General features: G+C 38.1%; 1 protein-coding gene across 4 annotated transcripts in view; it reads right to left on the reverse strand.

Annotated features, from left to right (window-relative positions):
* The window catches only part of IL23R (interleukin 23 receptor), a 75,396-nt gene that overhangs the window by 22,299 nt on the left and 31,441 nt on the right, over positions 1–21,656 (reverse strand). For all 4 annotated transcript variants that reach the window (XM_005204485.5, XM_059884849.1, XM_059884848.1 and 1 more), the window contains 3 exon segments: positions 19,432–19,592; positions 12,193–12,338; positions 5,631–5,787 (listed from right to left, as the gene is read on the reverse strand). In XM_005204485.5, the coding sequence (XP_005204542.1) occupies positions 5,631–5,787; positions 12,193–12,338; positions 19,432–19,592 (464 nt within the window).

Genomic DNA, 21,656 nt, shown 5'->3' on the forward strand with positions numbered 1-21,656 from the left:
ATATTCCCCATCCATATGTGGGGGGCTACTGTGTAAGGCTTTGTTTTCCATTGAAGTCTAAATACTCTAAGGATGAAAAAGCGAGTATGTCATTTAACCCTTATTATAATTTGGTTATACTATAAAATGATTTCATTTGGTTTCTTTTGGAGACCAGGTTTTTAAAAGCCAAGGAAAGGTGCTATCCAGAGGGAAAGTGATACAGAAGGATGCTAGGGTCTGCAGGAAAGCCATACCTACTTCACGATTTGTCCTGCCGTGCCATCTGGGCAAAATTTTGAAAACGCATTGTTACAAGGATGAATCTATTTAGTGGTACACAAATAAGAATTTTAGACCACAGAAACAGGAAATTCCTCCATGAAGGGAGGATTACTGCCTGGGCTGTGTTTCTTCATACTTGATCTTAGCCAAAAGGCCAAAAGCGATGTTTCTCCATAAATAAATAAATTGCCAGGAAAGTTTGGCCCCAAACTCCACTACTAAACAAGGTAATTAAAGTATTAAGAAACTATCTTTTTATTTTTTCCATTATGAAGCAATTCAAACTTCTGTGGTGAGGTTTAATTCTTACTGCTTTGATTTATATGTTTGTTTATAATGCTGTGTGCTTTTGGTTAGACTTGTGCTTTGTCTGTCTTCTCTAGGATTAAGGGATCTTTGTCTCCTTCGCTGACTGAAGTTAGGCGAGTATCTAGCAAGTGCCTGATGTGCAGTATAGGATAAAGGAACATTTCATGAACAACTTAAATGAATGACTGTTTTCATGGATGCCTTTTTAAAAAAGCAATTGATATTAAAGATTTACTGAAAAGCAATTTGGCAACTTGCATTAAGCATCTTAAAATATGCTCAACTCTTGATCCAATAAGACCTAAAGGCAGAAGGAGAATTTATATACAAAACTATTCAAAGATGTTTATTGATAATGGAAAAATGCAATAACCTAGATATTGTTTACATCCATAAACTGAAGTGCACCCATTAAATAGGTTTTTAAACTCAACAAAGTAGATTAAGTAAGAAAATCAGGATATAAAACAGTACTTACACCACAGCACCAACCATTTTAAAAATATGTGTACAGGAAAAAACTAGTATTAAATCCCCTAAAATGTAAACAATACTTATTTCTAGGTTGCATATTACAATAGATTTGCATTGCTTCTACAAATAGAAAAAAAGAGATAATTTTTCAAAATGATTTTATGCTAGCACTTTCCCTAACACATTTTTCCTGTATCTTGTTTAATGTGTCTTAGAAAGGAATTTGTACCAAGAGAATAGTTTACAGTTCCTCTTAGCTAACATGTTAGTCCTGGATAGATGCAAGTTTTCAGAGATATTTAATTTCAGCTGGCATTTTTGCCTCTTGAGTGATTATTTTTCCCTTAGGAAATAAAGACTTTAAATTTAGAATTGTAGGACTGGAAAAGGTCAGTTTTCATTCCAATCGCAAAGAAAGGCAATGCCAAAGAATGCTCAAACTACCACACAATTGCACTCATCTCACACGCTAGTAAAGTAATGCTCAAAATTCTCTAAGCCAGGCTTCAGCAATATGTGAACCGTGAACTTCCTGATTTTAGAAAAGGCAGAGGAACCAGAGATCAAATTGCCAACATCCTCTGGATCATCGAAAAAGCAAGAGAGTTCCAGAAAAACATCTATTTCTGCTTTATTGACTATGCCAAAGCCTTTGACTGTGTGGATCACAATAAACTGTGGAAAATTCTGAAAGAGATGGGAATACCAGACCACCTGACCTGCCTCTTGAGAAATCTGTATGCAGGTCAGGAAGCAACAGTTAGAACTGGACATGGAACAACAGACTGGTTCCAAATAGGAAAAGGAGTTCGTCAAGGCTGTATATTGTCACCCTGTTTAACTTATATGCAGAGTACATCATGAGAAATGCTGGACTGGTAGAAACACAAGCTGGAATCAAGATTGCCAGGAGAAATATCAATAACCTCAGATATGCAGATGACACCACCCTTATGGCAGAAAGTGAAGAGGAACTAAAAAGCATCTTGATAAAAGTGAAAGTGGAGAGTGAAAAAGTGGGCTTAAAGCTCAACATTCAGAAAACGAAGATCATGGCAGCTGGTTCCATCACTTCATGGGAAATAGATGGGGAAACAATGGAAACAGTGTCAGACTTTATTTTTCTGGGCTCCAAAATGACAGCAGATGGTGACTGCAGCCATGAAATTAAAAAACGCTTACTCCTTGGAAGAAAAGTTATGACCAACCTAGATAGCATATTCAAAAGCAGAGACATTATTTTGCCAACAAAGCTTTGTCTAGTCAAGGCTATGGTTTTTCCTGTGGTCATGTATGGATGTGAGAGTTGGACTGTGAAGAAGGCTGAGCGCCAAAGAATTGATGCTTTTGAAGTATGGTGTTGGAGAAGACTCTTGAGAGTCCCTTGGACTGCAAGGAGATCCAACCAGTCCATTCTGAAGGAGATCAGCCCTGGGATTTCTTTGGAAGGAATGATGCTGAAGCTGAAACTCCAGTACTTTGGCCACCTCATGGGAAGAGTTGACTCACTGGAAAAGACTCTGATGCTAGGAGGGATTGGGGGCAAGAGGAGAAGGGGACGATAGAGGATGAGATGGCTGGATGGCATCACTGACTCGATGGACGTGAGTCTGGGTGAGCTCCGGGAGTTGGTGATGGACAGGGAGGCCTGGTGTGCTGGGATTCATGGGGTCGCAAAGAGTCGGACACGACTGAGCGACTGATCTGATCTGATCTGATCTGTGATGTCCCCGTTCTTTCTGTGTGTAGCTTACAACCTTTACTTTTAAAGGAGAACATCTGTGGTTTGTGGTCCTATACAGTTGTCCATTGGTATCCATGGAGGATTAGTTCCAGGACCCTCTTTGGATACCACACTCGGAGAAAGCTTGAGTCCCTTAACTAAAATGGAGTTTGTATTTGCCCTTAACCCATGCACATCCTTCCATATACTTTAAATCATCTCTAGAGTACTTAAAAAACTCAATACAATAAAATGCTATGTAAATAGTTGTAAATACAATGTAAATGCTATGGAAGTAGTTGCTGCTGTTATCAGTTGCTCAGTCGTTGGGACCCCATGGACTGCAGCATGCCAGGCTTCCCTGTCCTTCACCATCTCCCAGAGTTTACTCAAACTCATGTCCACTGAGTCCGTGATGTCATCCAACTATCTCATCCTCTGTCGTCCCTTTCTCCTCCTGCCTTCAATCTTTCCTAGCATCAGAGTCTTTTCTAAGGAGTCAGCTCTTCGCATCAGATGGTCAAAATATTGGAGCTTCAGCATCAGTCCTTCCAATGAATATTCAGGATTGATTGCCTTTAGAATATCAATGACTGTTTTGATCTTGCAGTCCAAGGGACTCTCAAGAGTCTTCTCCAACACCACAGTTCAAAAGCATCAATTCTTCGGCATTCAGTCTTCTTTATGGCCCAAGTCTTACATCCATATGTGACTGCTGGAAAAACCGTAGCTTTGACTATACGGACCTTTGTTGGCAAAGTAATGTCTCTACTTTTTAATATGCTGCCTAGGTTTTTCATTCCTTTCTTCCAAGGAAGTAGTTTCTGGTGTGAGGCAAATTGGTTTTGCTTTTCAAATTTTCTGGAATTTTTTTTCCAAATATTTTCTACTCTTCATTGGTTAAATCCGTGAATGTGGAACCCATGAATGTGAAGAGCTGACTGTACTTGTAGGATATTTCTGTAAGTTGTTCCACTTCGAGGTACAATTGACCCTTAACACAAGGGTTGGGGAACTGACCTTCCACACAGCCAGAACTCCTCATGTAATTTATAGTTGACCCTCTAAATTTTTTGTTCCACTTTATCCTGTTCTGCACTGTGAGTTCAATCCACCACAGATTGTGTAGTGCTATATTATTTATTGAAAAATATCTATGTATAAGTGAATCTACACAGTTCAAACCCATGTTGTTAAAGAGTCAACTGTAATTGGTTAAAGAAAGAAATCAATGAGATTGCTGAGGGCTGCTGGTAAGAAAACTTGTATTCTTCTTTAACTGCTCTTTACTCACTAGCAAGGAAACAAATCATGCTTCAGTTTCCTCATTTGTAAAATGATGCCAATTTCACTATTAAATTTGTCTGATGTAAAGGTCAAACACTTATGTATACTATAATAAATGGTAAGAAAATGTTAATTATCAATTTGAATAATCTTGCTAAGCAATTCTAGATTTCATTAAAATAATTGGATTATCTACTAAATTCTGACTGTTCTAAAATGGCATCAAAAGTTCTAAGAATTTTAACAATATCAATTTAAGTTGGAATACCTTAAATTAAAAACTTACTTAAAAAAAAGAGAGAGAGAACTGATAACCCGTATTGCAAATGATTCTCTTAATGTGTTTCTAAGATTTTGACATAGAGGGCACCAAAAGAATTTTTTAACCTTATCTTTGGCTCTATGGCTCCCTCTACTTACTTGGTGGCCATTAATATTTACAATGTATGTCAAAGTGCTTTGAAAACATAAAATAATTCCAAGATGTTATATTATGTAACGATGACATTAACAGTGCTATGATTACAAATAAGTCCTTCAGTTCTGAAAAGAACATTTTAAATCTAGTGTGTAAGCTACCCACAGTAGAGAGACATCTTCAGGATAAAGACTGGGACCAGCATGGAGTATTATGACAATTACAATAGGTTCATTTTATTATTTACTTACAATTAAAAATAAAATCTTAGCCAAATAGACTTAATTTCTTAATTTAATTTTTTTTTGGGGGGGGGCGGGGGTTGTGCTTGCAGCTTGTGGGATCTTAGTTACCCAACCAGGTGAATTTATGCCCTTGGCAATGAAGGAGCAGAGTCCTAGCCACTGGACCGACAGGGAATTCCCTGGCTAAGCTTTTACAGAATAACGTTTAAATGACTAGAAAATTAACAGAATAATATTAAGAGCAGTAAAATATCTAAAAATAAACAATTGCTCAGCTATGTTATACTGAGAAGAGAATTTAAAAATCTCATGTTGAAGTGTTTTAATTTTTTATGTTTACTTTGCATATAGTAAGTAATCAATCTTTATTGAATAATTTTGTGTCTCCTAAGGAGAATATATGTTATCAGAATGGCCTAAATAGTGTACTGTAACTCTTATTAAACTCTTTTTTAAAACAAGGGTTAGGGGGATTATATGCCTGACAATTACCCAGGATATTTGACAACCCCCATCCCCTCTACCTCAGATCATGGACTCAGACACTCTGGGAGCAGCCATAGTGAACATGCATACCAAACAAGCACCCCCAGCTGGTTGTTATATCTTGAAATATTTGAGAACCATTACATAAATTGTAGTCAGCCTTAACAAAATCAAAGCAAAATAACAATTTAAATGTTATCACCTGCCCCAGTCGGTTTTGGTGATGGATAGGGAAGCCTGGCGTGCTGCAGTCCATGGGGGTTGCAAAGAGTTGGACACGACTGAGCGACTGAACTTAACTGACTTGCCCTAGAATAGTTTTGTCAATTTTGATAGAAATCAGGGAGAAAAAAAGAGAGAAACTTAGAAGAGAGACAAAAGTCAAAAGAAAAGCCAAAGAGATTAAATATAGAAATACACTCACCTATTTCAGGAGTTTTATGAAAAAAGGGTGAACTCCAGGGCTGCCAGTACTTTTTACCTGTTTCTTGACATCTCACTTGAAATACATACATAGCATTTGGCTGCAAGTAGAATTCTGACTGTTGCTCGTATGTAAAATTGGTATCAAATTCTTTAACCTAAAATAGATGAATAACCATAGTGAAGTACCATAAAGAAATAATGCAGTAGGCTTTTAAAACAAACAATTATTAGCAGAAACATATGGGGCACATATTATGTTCCAGACACTTCTCAACCCTGGGAAAACAGAAATATAATACTTTGTATAAAAGATAGTCATAAATAATCAAATACATGTTACTTAACCTTAAAAGTCAAATACACATTGCTTAATGTTTGACAACTCTCTCAAGCTTTTAAATCTCAAGAAATTCCAACATGTAATATACTCTTAATTTTGACCTGGCTGATTTTAATAGGATAGGAGGAGGGGAGACCTGATAGCTACTGTTTGAATTCAGTCCTTCTTCCTGCCCCCATCTGTCTGTCCCTGTCTCTCTGCAGTTGGGTATTTAGATCAATAATTCTTTCTAAACGGTGAAATAATTTCACTTGCTAATGATGACTTATAGAAAAAAATTACCTACAAACTAAGCTGTTAAATTGGTGCTTATTGCAGATCTATGCATTCTATAAGGATATATATGAAAACAAAACAAAACATTTAAGATTGTTGAACTGTGAAAATCCAATGGAAGGTAAGCAAAAACAATAGCTGAGGGATTAATTTAAAAGTCATGATTCTGGGGCACTACAACCTGCCATAAAATATAATGAAAAAGGATCCCCAGACGAGCTGGTTCAGAAGGGAGAGAGAAACCAAGGTACTTACAGAGCACATTAATGTGCTGTAATAAGTGGATCTACAGAAAAAAAGTGAGGCACAATTGAAAGGTAAACATAAAAAAATTCTAGAAAAGCATTTATTTATTAACAGCAACTGAAAGAAAGCAGTGACCATAAAAGAGAAAGTTAAAACTATCACGATTAAAACACAAACACATACACACACACACACACACAAAACAGGGTATTCACATCATTTAGAGATTCTTCTGTTAAAACTCACTCTTAATATGTCTTAAAACTTGCAATACATTTAAATTGTAAAAATTATATAAAGGTCTGTTTTGGGACATGTTCCCTGAAAGATATCATTCAGAGTTTCCATAAGCCACATTTTTACCCATGGCTCCTGAAATTTTCTGCTGTTTTAAATTTGAGTGGAGGCTCCTGGATTCGCCTGAGATACAGGAGAGATTGTACTGGTGCCAAAAGTTTAGCTTCCATATGCACTATTCTCCCGTATGTCTCTTGCCATTATGTTTGTAGATACGCCCTCTAAGAAGAGAAATACCCTAAAGTTACAGCTAGAATTCTGAAATAGAAAGAATTTTATGGAACTGTTACAAGTTGTTTCTACTAAGAAGCAAACCAGGTGACTCTTTAGGGCCTTGCAAGCTCAAGATGGTACTTCAAAATAATACTTTCAGAGGCTAAAACAGGCATTGAGAGAGAGTTGGACCTAATTGTGTTCCTATGGAGAGGGTATGATCTCAAGTGCCAGAAATATAACTTCATTTTTATAGCAGCTAATTTCTTTTTAGAGCCTCAGTTCTCAAGGTGGGAGGCCTGGGAACTTAATCTCCATCATTTTGGGGTACTGCTTTTCTTAGGGTTACACCTAAGTTTCTGGGAGCATCCTTGGGTGAAGGGAAGAATCTCACCCTATTCAGCGTTCTATAACCTAACTGCCTCTGACTCCCAGCCTGGAGCATGGCATAGGGTGAGGGGTCCTGATCATTAAACATCTGAGTCTAAACGTTTTTTTGTTCTTCCCCCTTACCCACCCATTTCCTCCTCTCTCTGCCCAGAAGCCTCTTTTTTCCCATATTTATTTATGTTCGGTTGTGCTGGGTCTTTGTTCCTGTGTGGGCTTTTCTGTCGTTGGGGTGAGTGGGTGCGACTGTCCAGCTGCAGTGTGCAGGTTTCTCATTGCAGTGGCTTCTCTTGCTGCAAAGCATGGGCTCTCTGGCATGTGGGCTTCAGTAGTTGCAGCATGTGCACTCAGTAGTTGCAGTTCCTGGGTTCTAGAGCACAGGATCAGTAGTTGTGGCACATGGGCTTAGTTGCTCTGAGGCATGTGGGATCTTCTTGGACCAGGGATTGAACCCAAGTCTCCTTCACTGGCAGGTGGATTCTTGACCACTGAGCCACCAGGGAAGCCCTTGGAGCCTTTAGCTAGTGTTTGGTATGAGAGAGAAAGGGGTTGGGGATTGGGAAATCTAGTTGTGACTAATTACACGTTCTTTTTTGTTTTGGTTTTTTGAACTTTTTATTTTGTGTTGGGGTATAACTGATTAAGAGTAGTTGTGATAGTTTCAGATGAACAGCGAAGGGACTCAGGCATGCATATACATGTATCCATTCTCCCCCAGATTCCCCTCCCATCCAGACTGCCACATAACATTGAGCAGGGTTCCATGTGCTATACAATAGGTACTTGTTGGCGGCAACTCACATGTTTTTACAAGTTTTCTGTCCTATAACAGCACTTACACTTTTGAAATGTGAAGGCCAAGGATTTGACCCTTTGCTATCTGCCCGTTGTTCTATTAGCCATTCCAAGAAAACAGTGGATGCTTGGTTTTGTGCAGCCTATGACTAAGAAGGGTTTTTACATTTTTTAAATGGTTGAAAGAAAGTCCAAAGAAGACTATTTCGATGATGCATAGAAATGATACAACATTCAGTGTGCATAAGTAAATTTTACTGGTATGCAACAATGTCCATTTATTTACACATTGTCTAGGCTGCTTTCATGCTATAAATACAGAGTTGAATATCTGAGAAAGAGATCTTATGGCCTGAAAAGACTAAATTGTTTACTATTTGGCCCTTGAATAAAAAGTTTGCCAATACCCTGATCTAGCTTCATCAGAGATTTGCTGCTTCTGCTGCTAAGTTGCTTCAGTCGTGTTCGACTCTGTGCGACCCCATAGACGGCAGCCCACCAGGCTCCCCCGTCCCTGGGATTCTCCAGGCAAGAACATTGGAGTGGGTTGCCATTTCCTTCTCCAATGCATGAAAGTGAAAAGTGAAAGTGAAGTCGCTTAGTCGTGTCTGACTCCTAGTGACCCCATGGACTGCAGCCCATCAGGCTCCTCCGTCCACGGGATTTTCCAGGCAAGAGTACTGGAGTGGGGTGCCATTGCCTTCTCCGATCAGAGACTTGAGTCACCAGTAAGTCATTTACTTAAACTTATAGTCAAGACTTCCCTACTTTACTGTCACTGCCCTTGGAACCATTAAAGGCAAATAATCATACTAATAGTTGATGTGTCCAAATATTATCCGTGTGAAGCAGACATTATAAATATCAATGTAAAAACAAAAATGATTATGGAATAGCCCTGTCTTCCAGGGGCTCACAGTTAAAAGATGAGGAAATACACATGTAAACTGAGCAAATGCTCCTGAGATAGGGCGCATAGGAGTGTGCAAGGATTGCCATTGAGAATTGTGAGCTCAAATTTTTATGCAAATTTAAGGTGTCAGGAAGACAGCTGATGAAGATAACCAAAGCAGATATTCTCCCCATGGCATCAGCCTTGCAGGTTCACCTGAAGGACTGGCTAATACCTTGTAATATGTATGCAGCTTAGCTAAAAACAGCTGAAAACGCCCTCAATGCACTGATTTTGATTTTCAAGTGGGCATCCTTGGCTCAACCACACCTGCTATGTGGCTCTTCTGGAGGTTAAGATGAAGAATAGCAGTAACAATCAGCATTAACTATATTCCAGGTTGTGGGCTAGCTTCTCTCATCATTTGATCATTCCCACAACCACATGAAGAAAAGTATGGCAATCCACTCCAATATTCTTTCAGGAGAATCCCCCCATGGACAAAGGAGACTGGTGGGCTTTAGTCCCTAGGGTTGCAAAGAGCTGGATATGACTAAAGCGACTCAGCATGCATGCTTGCATAGCATGCACAACCATATGAGGTGGGTGTTTATCTTATTCTTCTTTTAAGTATGGCAGTAATGAGACTCAGAAAAGCTAAGGAACTTGCCCAAGGTTGTACATTTAGAAAATGTCATAGCCAGGCTTTGAACTCTAGAGCCTGTGCACTTAGCCACAAGGCTTTCTGTGTAACTGCCCACCACTTTGAAGTAAAGAACTTCCTTCCAACAATTATCTGATGCAGGCAGAGCTGAGGTGGAAGGGCAAATCCGTAGTCCTTTGTATCTGCCTATTCTTCATGACTCTCATTTCCCGTCTCCTTACAAGGAGGTAACAATAACATTTTATGCATGATCCAGATGAAATTGATGGGTAACACATGTGGAAAACAAAGCTTCATTCTGGCTTTTACCAACTGGACTTGGGTCATCTCTGTGAGTAGTTACATTTGGAGGAATTATGGTAAAAGGGATAGGATACAGATTTTAGATTGAAACCGGTTCCTTCATTTTCCAAAAATTTTTTGTGCCCAAAGTAATATAGGGTCTATGAGAGGTACTTAGTTACTGTACTAACACTGTAAGCTTGGAGAACCTGGCTGAAGCTCTTTCAAGCCCTATGTCTTCATTTCTGTGATGGAGCTGAGACTACCTATCACTAAAGATTGTGATAGAGATTAAATGAGGTAACAAATATTCTTTCAGCTCCTTCATTTGCCTGCTTCTGATAAAAAGAACATTTTGAGGAGTTCAAATTTACCTCTAAGTTACCAAGTTTCACAGTGGCACATGTAGCACCACCAGGGGGAGCAGAGAACAAGAGTTTCAACCAAAAAATGGTTTCTGAAAATCTATTAGGAGATACTGATACTATAGCACCTTTCTATTTCCTAAGCATTCTTATAGCTTATTACTTCCTCCTACTTGTGCCAAATAAGGGAATTTCATATTCTTAATATCATCCTATGACCATGACACTACCCATGTGTGTGTACTAAGTCACTTCAGTCATGTCCTACTCTTTGTGACCCTATGGACTGGACTGTAGCCCACCAGGCTCCTCTGTCCATGGGGATTCTCAGGCAAGAATACTGAAGTGGGTTGCCATGCCCTCCTCCAGGGGATCTTCCCAACCCAGGGATCGAACCCAGGTGTCTTTTTAGAGTAAAGCCTCACTCACTCAAAGTCTAAGATGAGAATTTCATTTGGGCTGTTTTCTAATTTACCTAAATTCCACATAAGCAAAAGATTGGCTGTGAATTTTTTTATTTTGCTCATCCCAGGCTTTACGCTTGGAGTTACTGTGAACACAAATGCCATAATTATTTAGTCAAGGAGTCCAGCAGGATCTTTATTTGGGTATTTATCAAGTGATGCAGAACATGGACTTGCATCTAAGTGTAATCTAAACAACTAAAATGTCACATTTCTCATTTAAATGAACAAGGGTAAATAAGCAAGTTGGCATTGGGGATTTAAAGAGTAGTTGTTACAGTATGTGGTAAAGTTAGTATTTTGCCCTCATTTTTTTGACACTGCCTGAACATACTGCTTTCTATAGCAAAGAAAAATTCATTCACGTTCAGAATGATGAAGGCTTTGGAGTCATGCTAGTCATCAGAGAATAAATGTGTACCATTTCACTTAACTCCCTGAAAACTGACAAATTAATACATGACACATAACTCATAATTAAGCAAAGCCATAAACTCCATTCCCTAATTATTTTGACTAAACTAGCAGCTACAGTCCATGGGGTTGCAAAGAGTCTGACACGACTGAGCATGTGCGTGTGCACACACACACACACACACACACACACACACACACACACAAATGGCAGTTTATTGTACTTGGAAGTAATAAAATGGCATTTCTTTTCAAATACACCAAAATTGGTACTTTTTCCTCAGATAGTTCTTTTTCCCCTATAGTTCAAAATAGTGAGCTTTTATTACAGTGTTCACAGGTGCTGCCATGTGATATGATTTCTATTAATGAACCTTGCACCTGTGCCTCTCCTAAGATACTAACTTGCTAAATTACTGCTGGTGTTTAAGGATGGTTGATTTGCCTAGACATTCACTTTTTTTTTACCTTATGCTCATTTAAAACTAATATAGTAATAAATCTTACATTTTGAATTGTGCATTTCTTCGTTTAAAAAGAGATACCCATAAATCTGAAGCTCTTTTTGAACAAATTTTATTTTCCTGAATGCCTGGTAAATTTCAGGATAGAATACTTACGTTTATATTCATAATTACTGATATAAATTTCAACCTGAGACACTGAATTATAAGGAGCTAACTAGATGAATCCCTCCTAGTTGGACATTTGTCTATTTACTGGTTTACAAAAGGCAAGGGACCTTTTCAGGAAATTCACCTCTTTATTTGGAAGCATCATTATTACAACTAGAGTAGTTTGAATATCACACAAACAGTCAGATAAAAACATGTAAAATAGATCATTATACATCCACTGTGGTCATTGACTTGGCTGGCTTTTCTTTTACTCATTTACATGTAAAAGGAAAGTAAATTTAGCTTACGTTCCAAGTTTGGTTTGTTGTATCTTTGTATCTCATTTCACAGGAAACTTTTTCAATTGATGTTTGACTATCCCAGTGGATTACAGTCTTGGACACTGTAGTATTTATATCCTCAGCCCTGGAAATAATGGATGCAGAAGGTATCACTAGAAAAAAACATAAACAGAAATCCAGTAACTTAAAACTGCCTAGGAAGAAATTGGTATTTTTTCATCAATATTTAGACCTGTTAAAACTCAAAGTGCTAAACAAAAAAACTCACAATCTAATTAATGATTAATGAAATTTTTCTTGTTTTCTAATTTATTATGTAGGAGAAAACTGCTGTTATTAATTAAAATTCCATTCCACCCATTCTCCATTTCTTTTATTTATTTATTTTTAAAATTTTATTTTATTTTTAAACTTTACATAATTGTATTAGTTTTGCCAAATATCAAAATGAATCCGCCACAGGTATACACGTGCCCCATCCTGAACCCTCCTCCCTCCTCCCTTCCCACACCATCCCTCTGGGTCGTCCCAGTGCACCAGCCCCAAGCATCCAGCATCGTGCATCGAACCTGGACTGGCATCTCGTTTCATACATGATATTTTACATGTTTCAATGCCATTCTCCCAAATCTTCCCACCCTCTCCCTCTCCCGCAGAGTCCATAAGACTGTTAACAGTCTTGTCTTTTCCCACCTCATGCTGCCTTATATTCCTAACTCATGAAATCTGAAGCCTGGCCTATTAACAAATGAGTATAAAAAAGAGGTAAAGAAGATATCTCTTCTTTCCTGTGTATGTTTAGGGAGAAATTATGTTTTGCATCCACAATTTAGTTCAGAGTATATGATTTGGCAAAATGTTGAGTTGAGATCTTTCACAATCATATTATTATTCTCCTGTGTCATAGGGAAACTTGTACAAATATTTGCTTACTTGTTTTGTTAGCTATTAAAGTAAATCTGTACTTGAAAGTATAACTTGAACAAAGTGTCTCACAAGACTCTATGCTATGCTATGCTAAGTCACTTCAGTCGTGTCCGACTCTGTGTGACCCCATAAACTCTAAGACTTTATAAATTATTACTGTGTTGTGTGATTATGATTTTCAAAGCAAAAGAAAGTGAAGTTGCTCAGTCATGTCCAACTCTTTGCGACCTATGGACTGCAGCCTGCCAGACTCCTCTGTCCATGGGTTTTCCAGGCAAGAATACTGGAGTGGGTTACCATTTCCTTCTCCAGAGGATCTTCCTGACCCAGGGATCAAACCCTGCATTGCAGGCAGACTCTTTACCATCTGAGCCACCAGGGAAGATCAAAAGGAAACTAAAAATTTCCTTTGATTTTCAAAAGGAAACAGAAATTCTAATTGTTAATCTTACTATTTTTCGTACTAGGCGTCATGGAATACCTGGAATCTCTATATTTCTAATCTGCAAATTATTATATATTTGTCCTGTCTGAATAGAATACAATCATTGGCATTTCTCATTTCTCCTATATGCATAATAGAACAATGAAAACCTATGACTTTGTTAGATGTATTTATTTCGGGATTGGCTAAAAATTTCATTCAGGGTTTTCTGTATGATGGTATGAACTCTTGGGCCAATCCAATATTGATTTAACAAATCGGTGTGCTTTTTGGGGCCATTATTACAACTTAATATTCTCTATGAGTTCATTTCCTTTTATTCTAAGTTATAAAGTATTCTTCAGGAAAATAATTTTTTTATTTTCAATGAATAATATTCCATAAAGTTATGTGCACAGATACATTATTTATAGAAAAACAGAAAAATTAAAGTTTTGCTTTCTAGTAACACAGACCTAAAATAAAATCCTTGGGCTTAACCTAGCATGGTGATTTGGTCACTCAGTCGTGTCTGACTCTTTGTGACCCCATGGACTGTAGCCTGCCAGGCTTCTCTATCCATGGAATTCTCCAGGCAAGAACACTGGAGTTGGTTGTCATTTCCTTCTCCATAACCTAGCATAGTATATAAGTAGTAGTAGTAGAATTAATCTAATTAAAGAGCTTACGGTACTAAATTTTTATCATCTGAATTCCATAGTTGATTCCCTTTTTCTATTTTAAGCTCCTTGTAATAAGAATCAGAATTCGGAGATTTCTAGAGTCAGGGAAGTGGATCTCTAGGGCTCTGAAACCATTTGCGAATACTTAAGCCCCCCTCAAGGGTATAAATTACACCCCATCTCTGAGTATAGCCTGCTACAAATATAACAATACAAGCATTGTGAGATCCTTTTCCAGAAAGAAATATTCTGGGGAGGAAGAAAAACGTTTCTTAGTCCTGTGAGAAATGCAGATAGAACAGTAAGTGTGGTTAAGATAGAGGCTTAGCACAGAGCAGATCAATACAATAGAGATCTAAGGCTTCAGGTTTGCATGAGCTTATATTTTTCAAGTAATTATATAACACATACTTGACCATTAGTTTGTTATACAAGACTCAAAATGTTGAATTTTTTTCTCTCATTGCTTACATTTCAAACATTTCCATTGGATCTTACTTTTTTTTTTTTTAAATGTCAGTTCCATCATAAATGCCATATCTTTAGTTTCCACTTAAATTGAAATAAAGAACTGTATTATAGTTGTCTGGTATCTTTCTAACAATATGTATTTACTTATAATTATTCACTGGCTAGAACTAATGTTCCAAATGGCAGCCAGAAGGCACTGCATTTTCTGTATTGAAACTCATTTCTCTATAAGAGAAGTTTAAGCATTCCTTTCACATGTCATTTTGGCAGTGTTTCTACACTGTTAATTCAGTCCTGCCTTTCAGCATACCTCCCTAATTTAATTAAAGCCCAATCCCATAGCTGTTGTGTGGAAATTACTCCCAGGAGAGTCCTCTGATTCAGTTTCGTAGAACAGTTAATTTATCTCGTTTGCAGTGTCTCATTCTTAAAGTGCCATAAATCAATATAGCACATCCAGTAAGAATCTAGGGGCTTTGATGGGAGGGGCCTCCTACATTGTTAACCTGTGTTTTTCAATCTGAGTTTCTTAGAATCCATTTTGGGAGACTGAGAAAGGAGGAGGAGGGGGTGGAGGTGCAGAAACTCCAAACAAGAGGCTCCCCGGTTTAGTGTGAAAAGATTTGAAGGTGACAGTCAGAAGAGATTTTGGAAGGCGGGGGTGATGGTTAACTACAGCAAGTGAGCAAGTCTGAGATGAAATCTGGCTCTCCTCCTTACTAGCTATGTGCTTTGAGGAAATTATTTTACCTCTTTCTTTGTCTAAAAAATGGGCATAATGGGTATCATATATGATTATTTCCAGAATTAAGTGTAATGGGCATGTTAATTGCCTGGAACACCATAGGTGTTTTGTTTTTTTTTTTTTATTTAACTTTACAATATTGTATTGGTTTTGCCATATATCAAAATGAATCTGCCACAGGTATACATGTGTTCCCCATCCTGAACCCTCCTCCCTCGTCCCTCCCCATACCATCCCTCTGGGTCGTCCCAGTGCACCAGCCCCAAGCATTCAGTATCGTACATCGAACCTGGACTGGTGACTCATTTCATATATGATATTATACATATTTCAATGCCATTCTCCCAAATCATCCCACTCTCTCCCTCTCCCACAGAGTCCAAAAGACTGTTCTATACATCAGTGTCTCTTTTGCTGTCTTGTATACAGGGTTATTGTTACCATCTTTCTAAATTCCATATATATGCGTTAGTAGACTGTATTGGTGTTTTTCTTTCTGGCTTACTTCACTCTGTATAATAGGCTCCAGTTTCATCCACCTCATTAGAACTGATTCAAATGTATTCTTTTTAATGGCTGAGTAATACTCCATTGTGTATATGTACCACAGCTTTCTTACCCATTCATCTGCTGATGGACATCTAGGTTGCTTCCATGTCCTGGCTATTATAAACAGTGCTGCGATGAACATTGGGGTACATGTGTCTCTTTCCCTTCTGGTTTCCTCAGTGTGTATGCCCAGCAGTGGGATTGCTGGATCATAAGGCAGTTCTATTTCCAGTTTTTTAAGGAATCTCCACACTGTTCTCCATAGTGGCTGTACTAGTTTGCATTCCCACCAACAGTGTAAGAGGGTTCCCTTTTCTCCACACCCTCTCCAGCATTTATTGCTTATAGACTTTTGAATCTCAGCCATTCTGACTGGCGTGAAATGGTACCTCATAGTGGTTTTGATTTGCATTTCTCTGATAATGAGTGATGTTGAACATCTTTTCATGTGTTTGTTAGCCATCTGTATGTCTTCTTTGGAGAAATGTCTATTTAGTTCTTTGGCCCATTTTTTGATTGGGTCATTTATTTTTCTGGAATTGAGCTGTAGGAGTTGCTTGTATATTTTTGAGATTAGTTGTTTGTCAGTTGCTTCATTTGCTATTATTTTCTCCCATTCTGAAGGCTGTCTTTTCACCTTGCTTATAGTTTCCTTTGATGTGCAGAAGCTTTTAAGGTTAATTAGTCCCATTTGTTTATTTTTGCTTTTATTTCCAATATTCTGGGAGGTGGGTCATAGAGGATCCTGCTGTGATATATGTTGGAGAGTGTTTTGCCTATGTTCTCCTCTAGGAGTTTTATAGTTTCTGGTCTTACATTTAGATCTTTAATCCATTTTGAGTTTATTTTTGTGTATGGTGTTAGAAAGTGCTCTAGTTTCATTCTTTTACAAGTGGTTGACCAGTTTTCCCAGCACCACTTGTTAAAGAGATTGTCTTCAATCCATTGTATATTCTTGCCTCCTTTGTCAAAGATAAGGTGTCCATATGTGTGTGGATTTATCTCTGGGCTTTCTATTTTGTTCCATTGATCTATATTTCTGTCTTTGTGCCAGTACTATACTGTCTTGATGACTGTGGCTTTGTAGTAGAGCCTGAAGTCAGAAAGGTTGATTCCTCCAGTTCCATTCTTCTTTCTCAAGATAGCTTTGGCTATTCGAGGACCATAGGTGTTTAGTAAATGGATACACTAAGATTGTAATAACAATGATAATAATAGCAGTAATACTACTAATATCAATCTAGTTCCTAATAATGAATACTGCCAAAATGATACTTAACATGATAACTTTTAACCATTATTAATCCATTGAGAGGAACCTGTTTTTAGGGCTTCCCAGGTAGCTCAGCTGGTAAAGAATCCGCTTGCAATGCAGGAGATGCAAGAGATATGGGTTTGATTCCTGGGATGCAAGGATACCCTGGAGGAGGGCATGGCACTCCAGTATTCTGGCCTGGAGAATCCCATGGATGGAGGAGCCTGGCAGGCTACGGTCCCTAGGGTCACAAAGAGTTGGACACAACTGAAGCAACTGAGCCCGCACATACTATGACTGTATACTACCTCAAAATGTAAACTTACAAAAGTGTGTAGATCACAATCCAGAGAACTATAACTCCAAGAATATACAATACAGTGGAGTTACTATTCAGCTCCATAGTTAGCAGTGTTTGTTTTCAAAGCCAATATTCATAGCCTAAGCACAGCTTTTCAGACCAATCCTATTGTGATAGTTGAGACATTGAGATATTAGTTCCAACAGAAGACTCCAGTAGTCCCCCAAGGATACTCATGCTGTATCCTGAGAGGTGTCACATCCCCTAAATCGTTAATCAGCAGGAAAGTTGTCACACACATTGCAATGTGCTTTTATTTTATTTTATTTTATTTATTTATTTTTTTTAAGAGACGGGGTCTCGCTATGTTGCCCAGGCTGGAGTACAGTGGCTATTCACAGGCGCGATCCCACTACTGATCAGCACGGGAGTTTTGACCTGCTCCGTTTCCGACCTGGGCCGGTTCACCCCTCCTTAGGCAACCTGGTGGTCCCCGCTCCCGGGAGGTCACCATATTGATGCCGAACTTAGTGCGGACACCCGATCGGCATAGCGAACTGCAGCCGAGAACTCCTGAGCTCAAGCGATCCTCCAGCCTCAGCCTCCCGAGTAGCTGGGACTACAGGCGCGCGCCACCGCGCCCGGCTGCAATGTGCTTTTAAACAAAGACAGGTTAGGAGTTGAGGATCCTGGAACTAGAGGCTTCCTAGCTCTGCAGCCTCAACTTGCCTCATGCCACCTCAGCTTGGTTTCCTCACGTATAAATTACATTATCTTCTACAAAATAGAGTTGTTGTAAGGATTAAACAATTGGAGAAGGAGATGGCAACCCACTTCAGCATTCTTGCCTGGAGAATCTCAGGGACGGCAGAGCCTGATGGGCTGCCATCTATGGTGTCGCACAGAGTCGGACATGACTGAAGCGACTTGGCGGCAGCAGCAGCAGCAAGGATTAAACAAGATAATGTATATAAAAGCAGTTAGTGCTGAAGAAGTGGGCCATGTGTTTGCTACTGAAATTGTCTTTAATAATAAAAACAGGGGTAATTGGCACTAGAATCTGAAACGAGAAGGGGATTCACACTTGGTGCTCTTTGGCTGAACTCTGGCTTTAGGATTAGAATGTAAATGTAAAAGGCTAAAGGGCAGTTACTTTTTGGAATTTATCTTAAGGAGAAAAACAACTACTATGTAAAAATTCAGCCTAAAGGTTGTCCATGGCAGTATAGTTTATGATGGTGAAAAACTGAGAACAGTAATAAGGGATAATTAAAGATTTTAATTAAAAACAAGCTTGTAGATTGAATTAATAGAAATATTTATTCTATATTGTAATTTTTTAAAAAGGCAAGTTCTAAAATACCTTTCGCAAAAAATATTAACATTTTAATCTGGCTGGTATACACAGAGATGTCTACATAATTCTCCACAGTTTTCTATGTTTTTTTGTAGAACTTTTCAAACAAAAACATAACTTTAAAAATAGTGTATATAGCAGTATACTGTAATTCTCACAACATAAGACTCATCACACTTTATTATAATCCTTATTCATTTCCATCATCCCCAGTAGATTGCAAGCAAGTACCTTCCTTGTCTGTCTTTTTCTCCCCAGCCCTTAGAACTATGCTTGAACATAAGAAATTCTCAATAAATATTCTGAAAGACATACCCATGTAGAAATAAGACTGGAAGGATATATAAAACAAAGGCAGCCTCACTTATCTTTGACTTGTCTCAGGCAGCGGGTTATGGGTAATGCTTATTTTCTTTATCATGATTTTTGGGGACCTTTAGGGGAACTCCTTTCAGATCTCAACTTCATTTGATTAGGTCAGCGCAAATTAGTTGTTTATTTGTAAAGACATTACAGAATTTTTTATTCTTTACCTATATCGTCCAGATGAATTTGTAGTTGTTTCGACTTCTCCATGCCCAGAACATTTGAAGCTTGGACCCAAACCAAATACTTCTTGCCCTTTTGCAATGAATCAGTGGAGATGTTAATGTAACTTGAAGTGAGATATTCTTGCTCTTCTTCTGTCTCTAAACTTAAAAAAAAGAAAGATTATGATCACCAGTTATGTTGAATTAATAATTCCTCAATTTTTTGATGCTGTCTTTTTAGCTTGCTTGCAGAATGCACTTTCACTTAAATGAATCAAAATTTGTTTCATTTTTGAAAACATAATCAAGACCATCCAGGGTCACAGTGTGGCTTTCATGGGCACTAGGCACCTTTACCTTCATAAACCCCTTTTGCAAGTAAGATTAAAAAGTTTGTATATGTGTAGGTATGTCTTTACATATATATATATATATATATATATATATATATATATAATGTTTATGTTTATATATATATTGTTTATATATGTATATGCAAGCTACAGCCCATGGGGTCACAAAAAGTCATGACTGAGCAACTGAGCATGCATGAGCACTTATATGAATATATATTCATATAGATTATGTTTTACAACTGTTGATATAAAAGTAAATATATTAATGTCACATGTTAAAACGCTTTCTTTGGCCTAATGGTTCATTTTTTTCTTGTGATTTCAAGTGAAATTAAACATTTTCATAGATTTCTGAAGGTATGGCAGGCCCTGGGTGTGCCTATTGTGCCTCTTTGGGGAAGTCAGCACTGGACATAGTTTAAACTAAGTGAACTCCCTCTGGGAAGGGACATTGAATAGGAGTTCCATGCCAAGGCTTTGTAATAAGGAATGCTAACTTTTGTGTTAAATAAGTATTCAAATGTGAAAATAAGAGAATGGCAACTGTGTAAGTAGTAAGTAGGGCATCTTTGAATATTTTTCAGTTAGAGAAAACCACATACATGTTCTTATTGGTTTGTGGGTAATTCTTTCATCACACATATTGAGACCACAAGTCAAAATGGAAATGTATTCTCAGACCGACATTAACTATAGCTACTGGGTAATTTAATTCTTCTTTTAAAGTCTACCCTCATATTAGCACCTAGACCACAAAGCACTATTTTAGATGAAAAATCCAATCAAAATGACTGACTAAACTTTAGGACAATTTTTGCATACAACTGTGTAGTACAAAGTTTCAAAATGTCTTCTGTTTTTTTTCCCTGTGCTAATTAATATATATAACAGATTATTTGTTGAGGGGAATTAGTATGATTTATATTTTTCTGAAGTTTCCATTGCACCTAGTCCTTGTTGCAGTTAATAAATTTTCTGTAGACACTGCTGATTTATGGTAATAATGATAAATAGTATCTTTTAAAATGTAATCATTCATTCAACAGTTATTTAACATTTAACACCCACTGTATTCTAAGCACTACTTTAGACACTGGAGCTACCATAATGAACAGAAAAGGTAAAGTCTCAACCTTTGTAGAGCACACAAATACATATATTATATGTCTTGTGTTGATAAACATTCAGAAGGAAAAAGGAAGGGGGTTAGGAAATGCTAGGAGTAGGGGTGAGGGGGGATCTTTTTAGAGAGGAAGATAAGGGAAGACATGTCTGAGAATCTGAGAAGGTAGTGCTGAAGCAGTACAGAATCAAGAATTATGCCTTTCTGGAGGAAGTGCATTGTAGGTGATGCACAAAGGTCCTGAGGCAGGTCCTTGTCCGTCCTGTTCAAGAACAGTAAGGAGGTCATTAAGGTTTGGTAGACTGAAGGAGATGGGAAGGAATGAGATGAGATCAGAGAGTCCTAGATGAGAGGAGATTTATAAGGCACTGTAACATCACATAGAGCCATGGAAGGATCTCTGAGTGAAACGGGAGACTGAACAGAGGAGTAACATCTGAGATGTGTGTGTGAAAAAGATTACTCTGACTATTTGTGAATAATAGACTATAGCACTTTGACTTTTCACTTTCATGCATTGGAGGAGGAAATTGCAACCCACTCCAGTGTTCTTGCCTGGAGAATCCCATGGACAGAAGAGCCTGGTGGGCTGCCGTCTATGGGGTTGCACAGAGTCGGACACAATTGAAGTGACTTAGCAGCAGCAGCAGCAGTCTATAGCAGGGCAAAGGTGGAGGCTAGAGCACCAGTTTACTAACCCAGATGAGAGATGACCTGGCTTGGACGAGGCAGTGAAAAGAAATTAGTTT

This window comes from Bos taurus, chromosome 3 (genome assembly GCF_002263795.3).
Source record: "Bos taurus isolate L1 Dominette 01449 registration number 42190680 breed Hereford chromosome 3, ARS-UCD2.0, whole genome shotgun sequence".
Classification (NCBI taxonomy): domain Eukaryota; kingdom Metazoa; phylum Chordata; class Mammalia; order Artiodactyla; family Bovidae; genus Bos; species Bos taurus.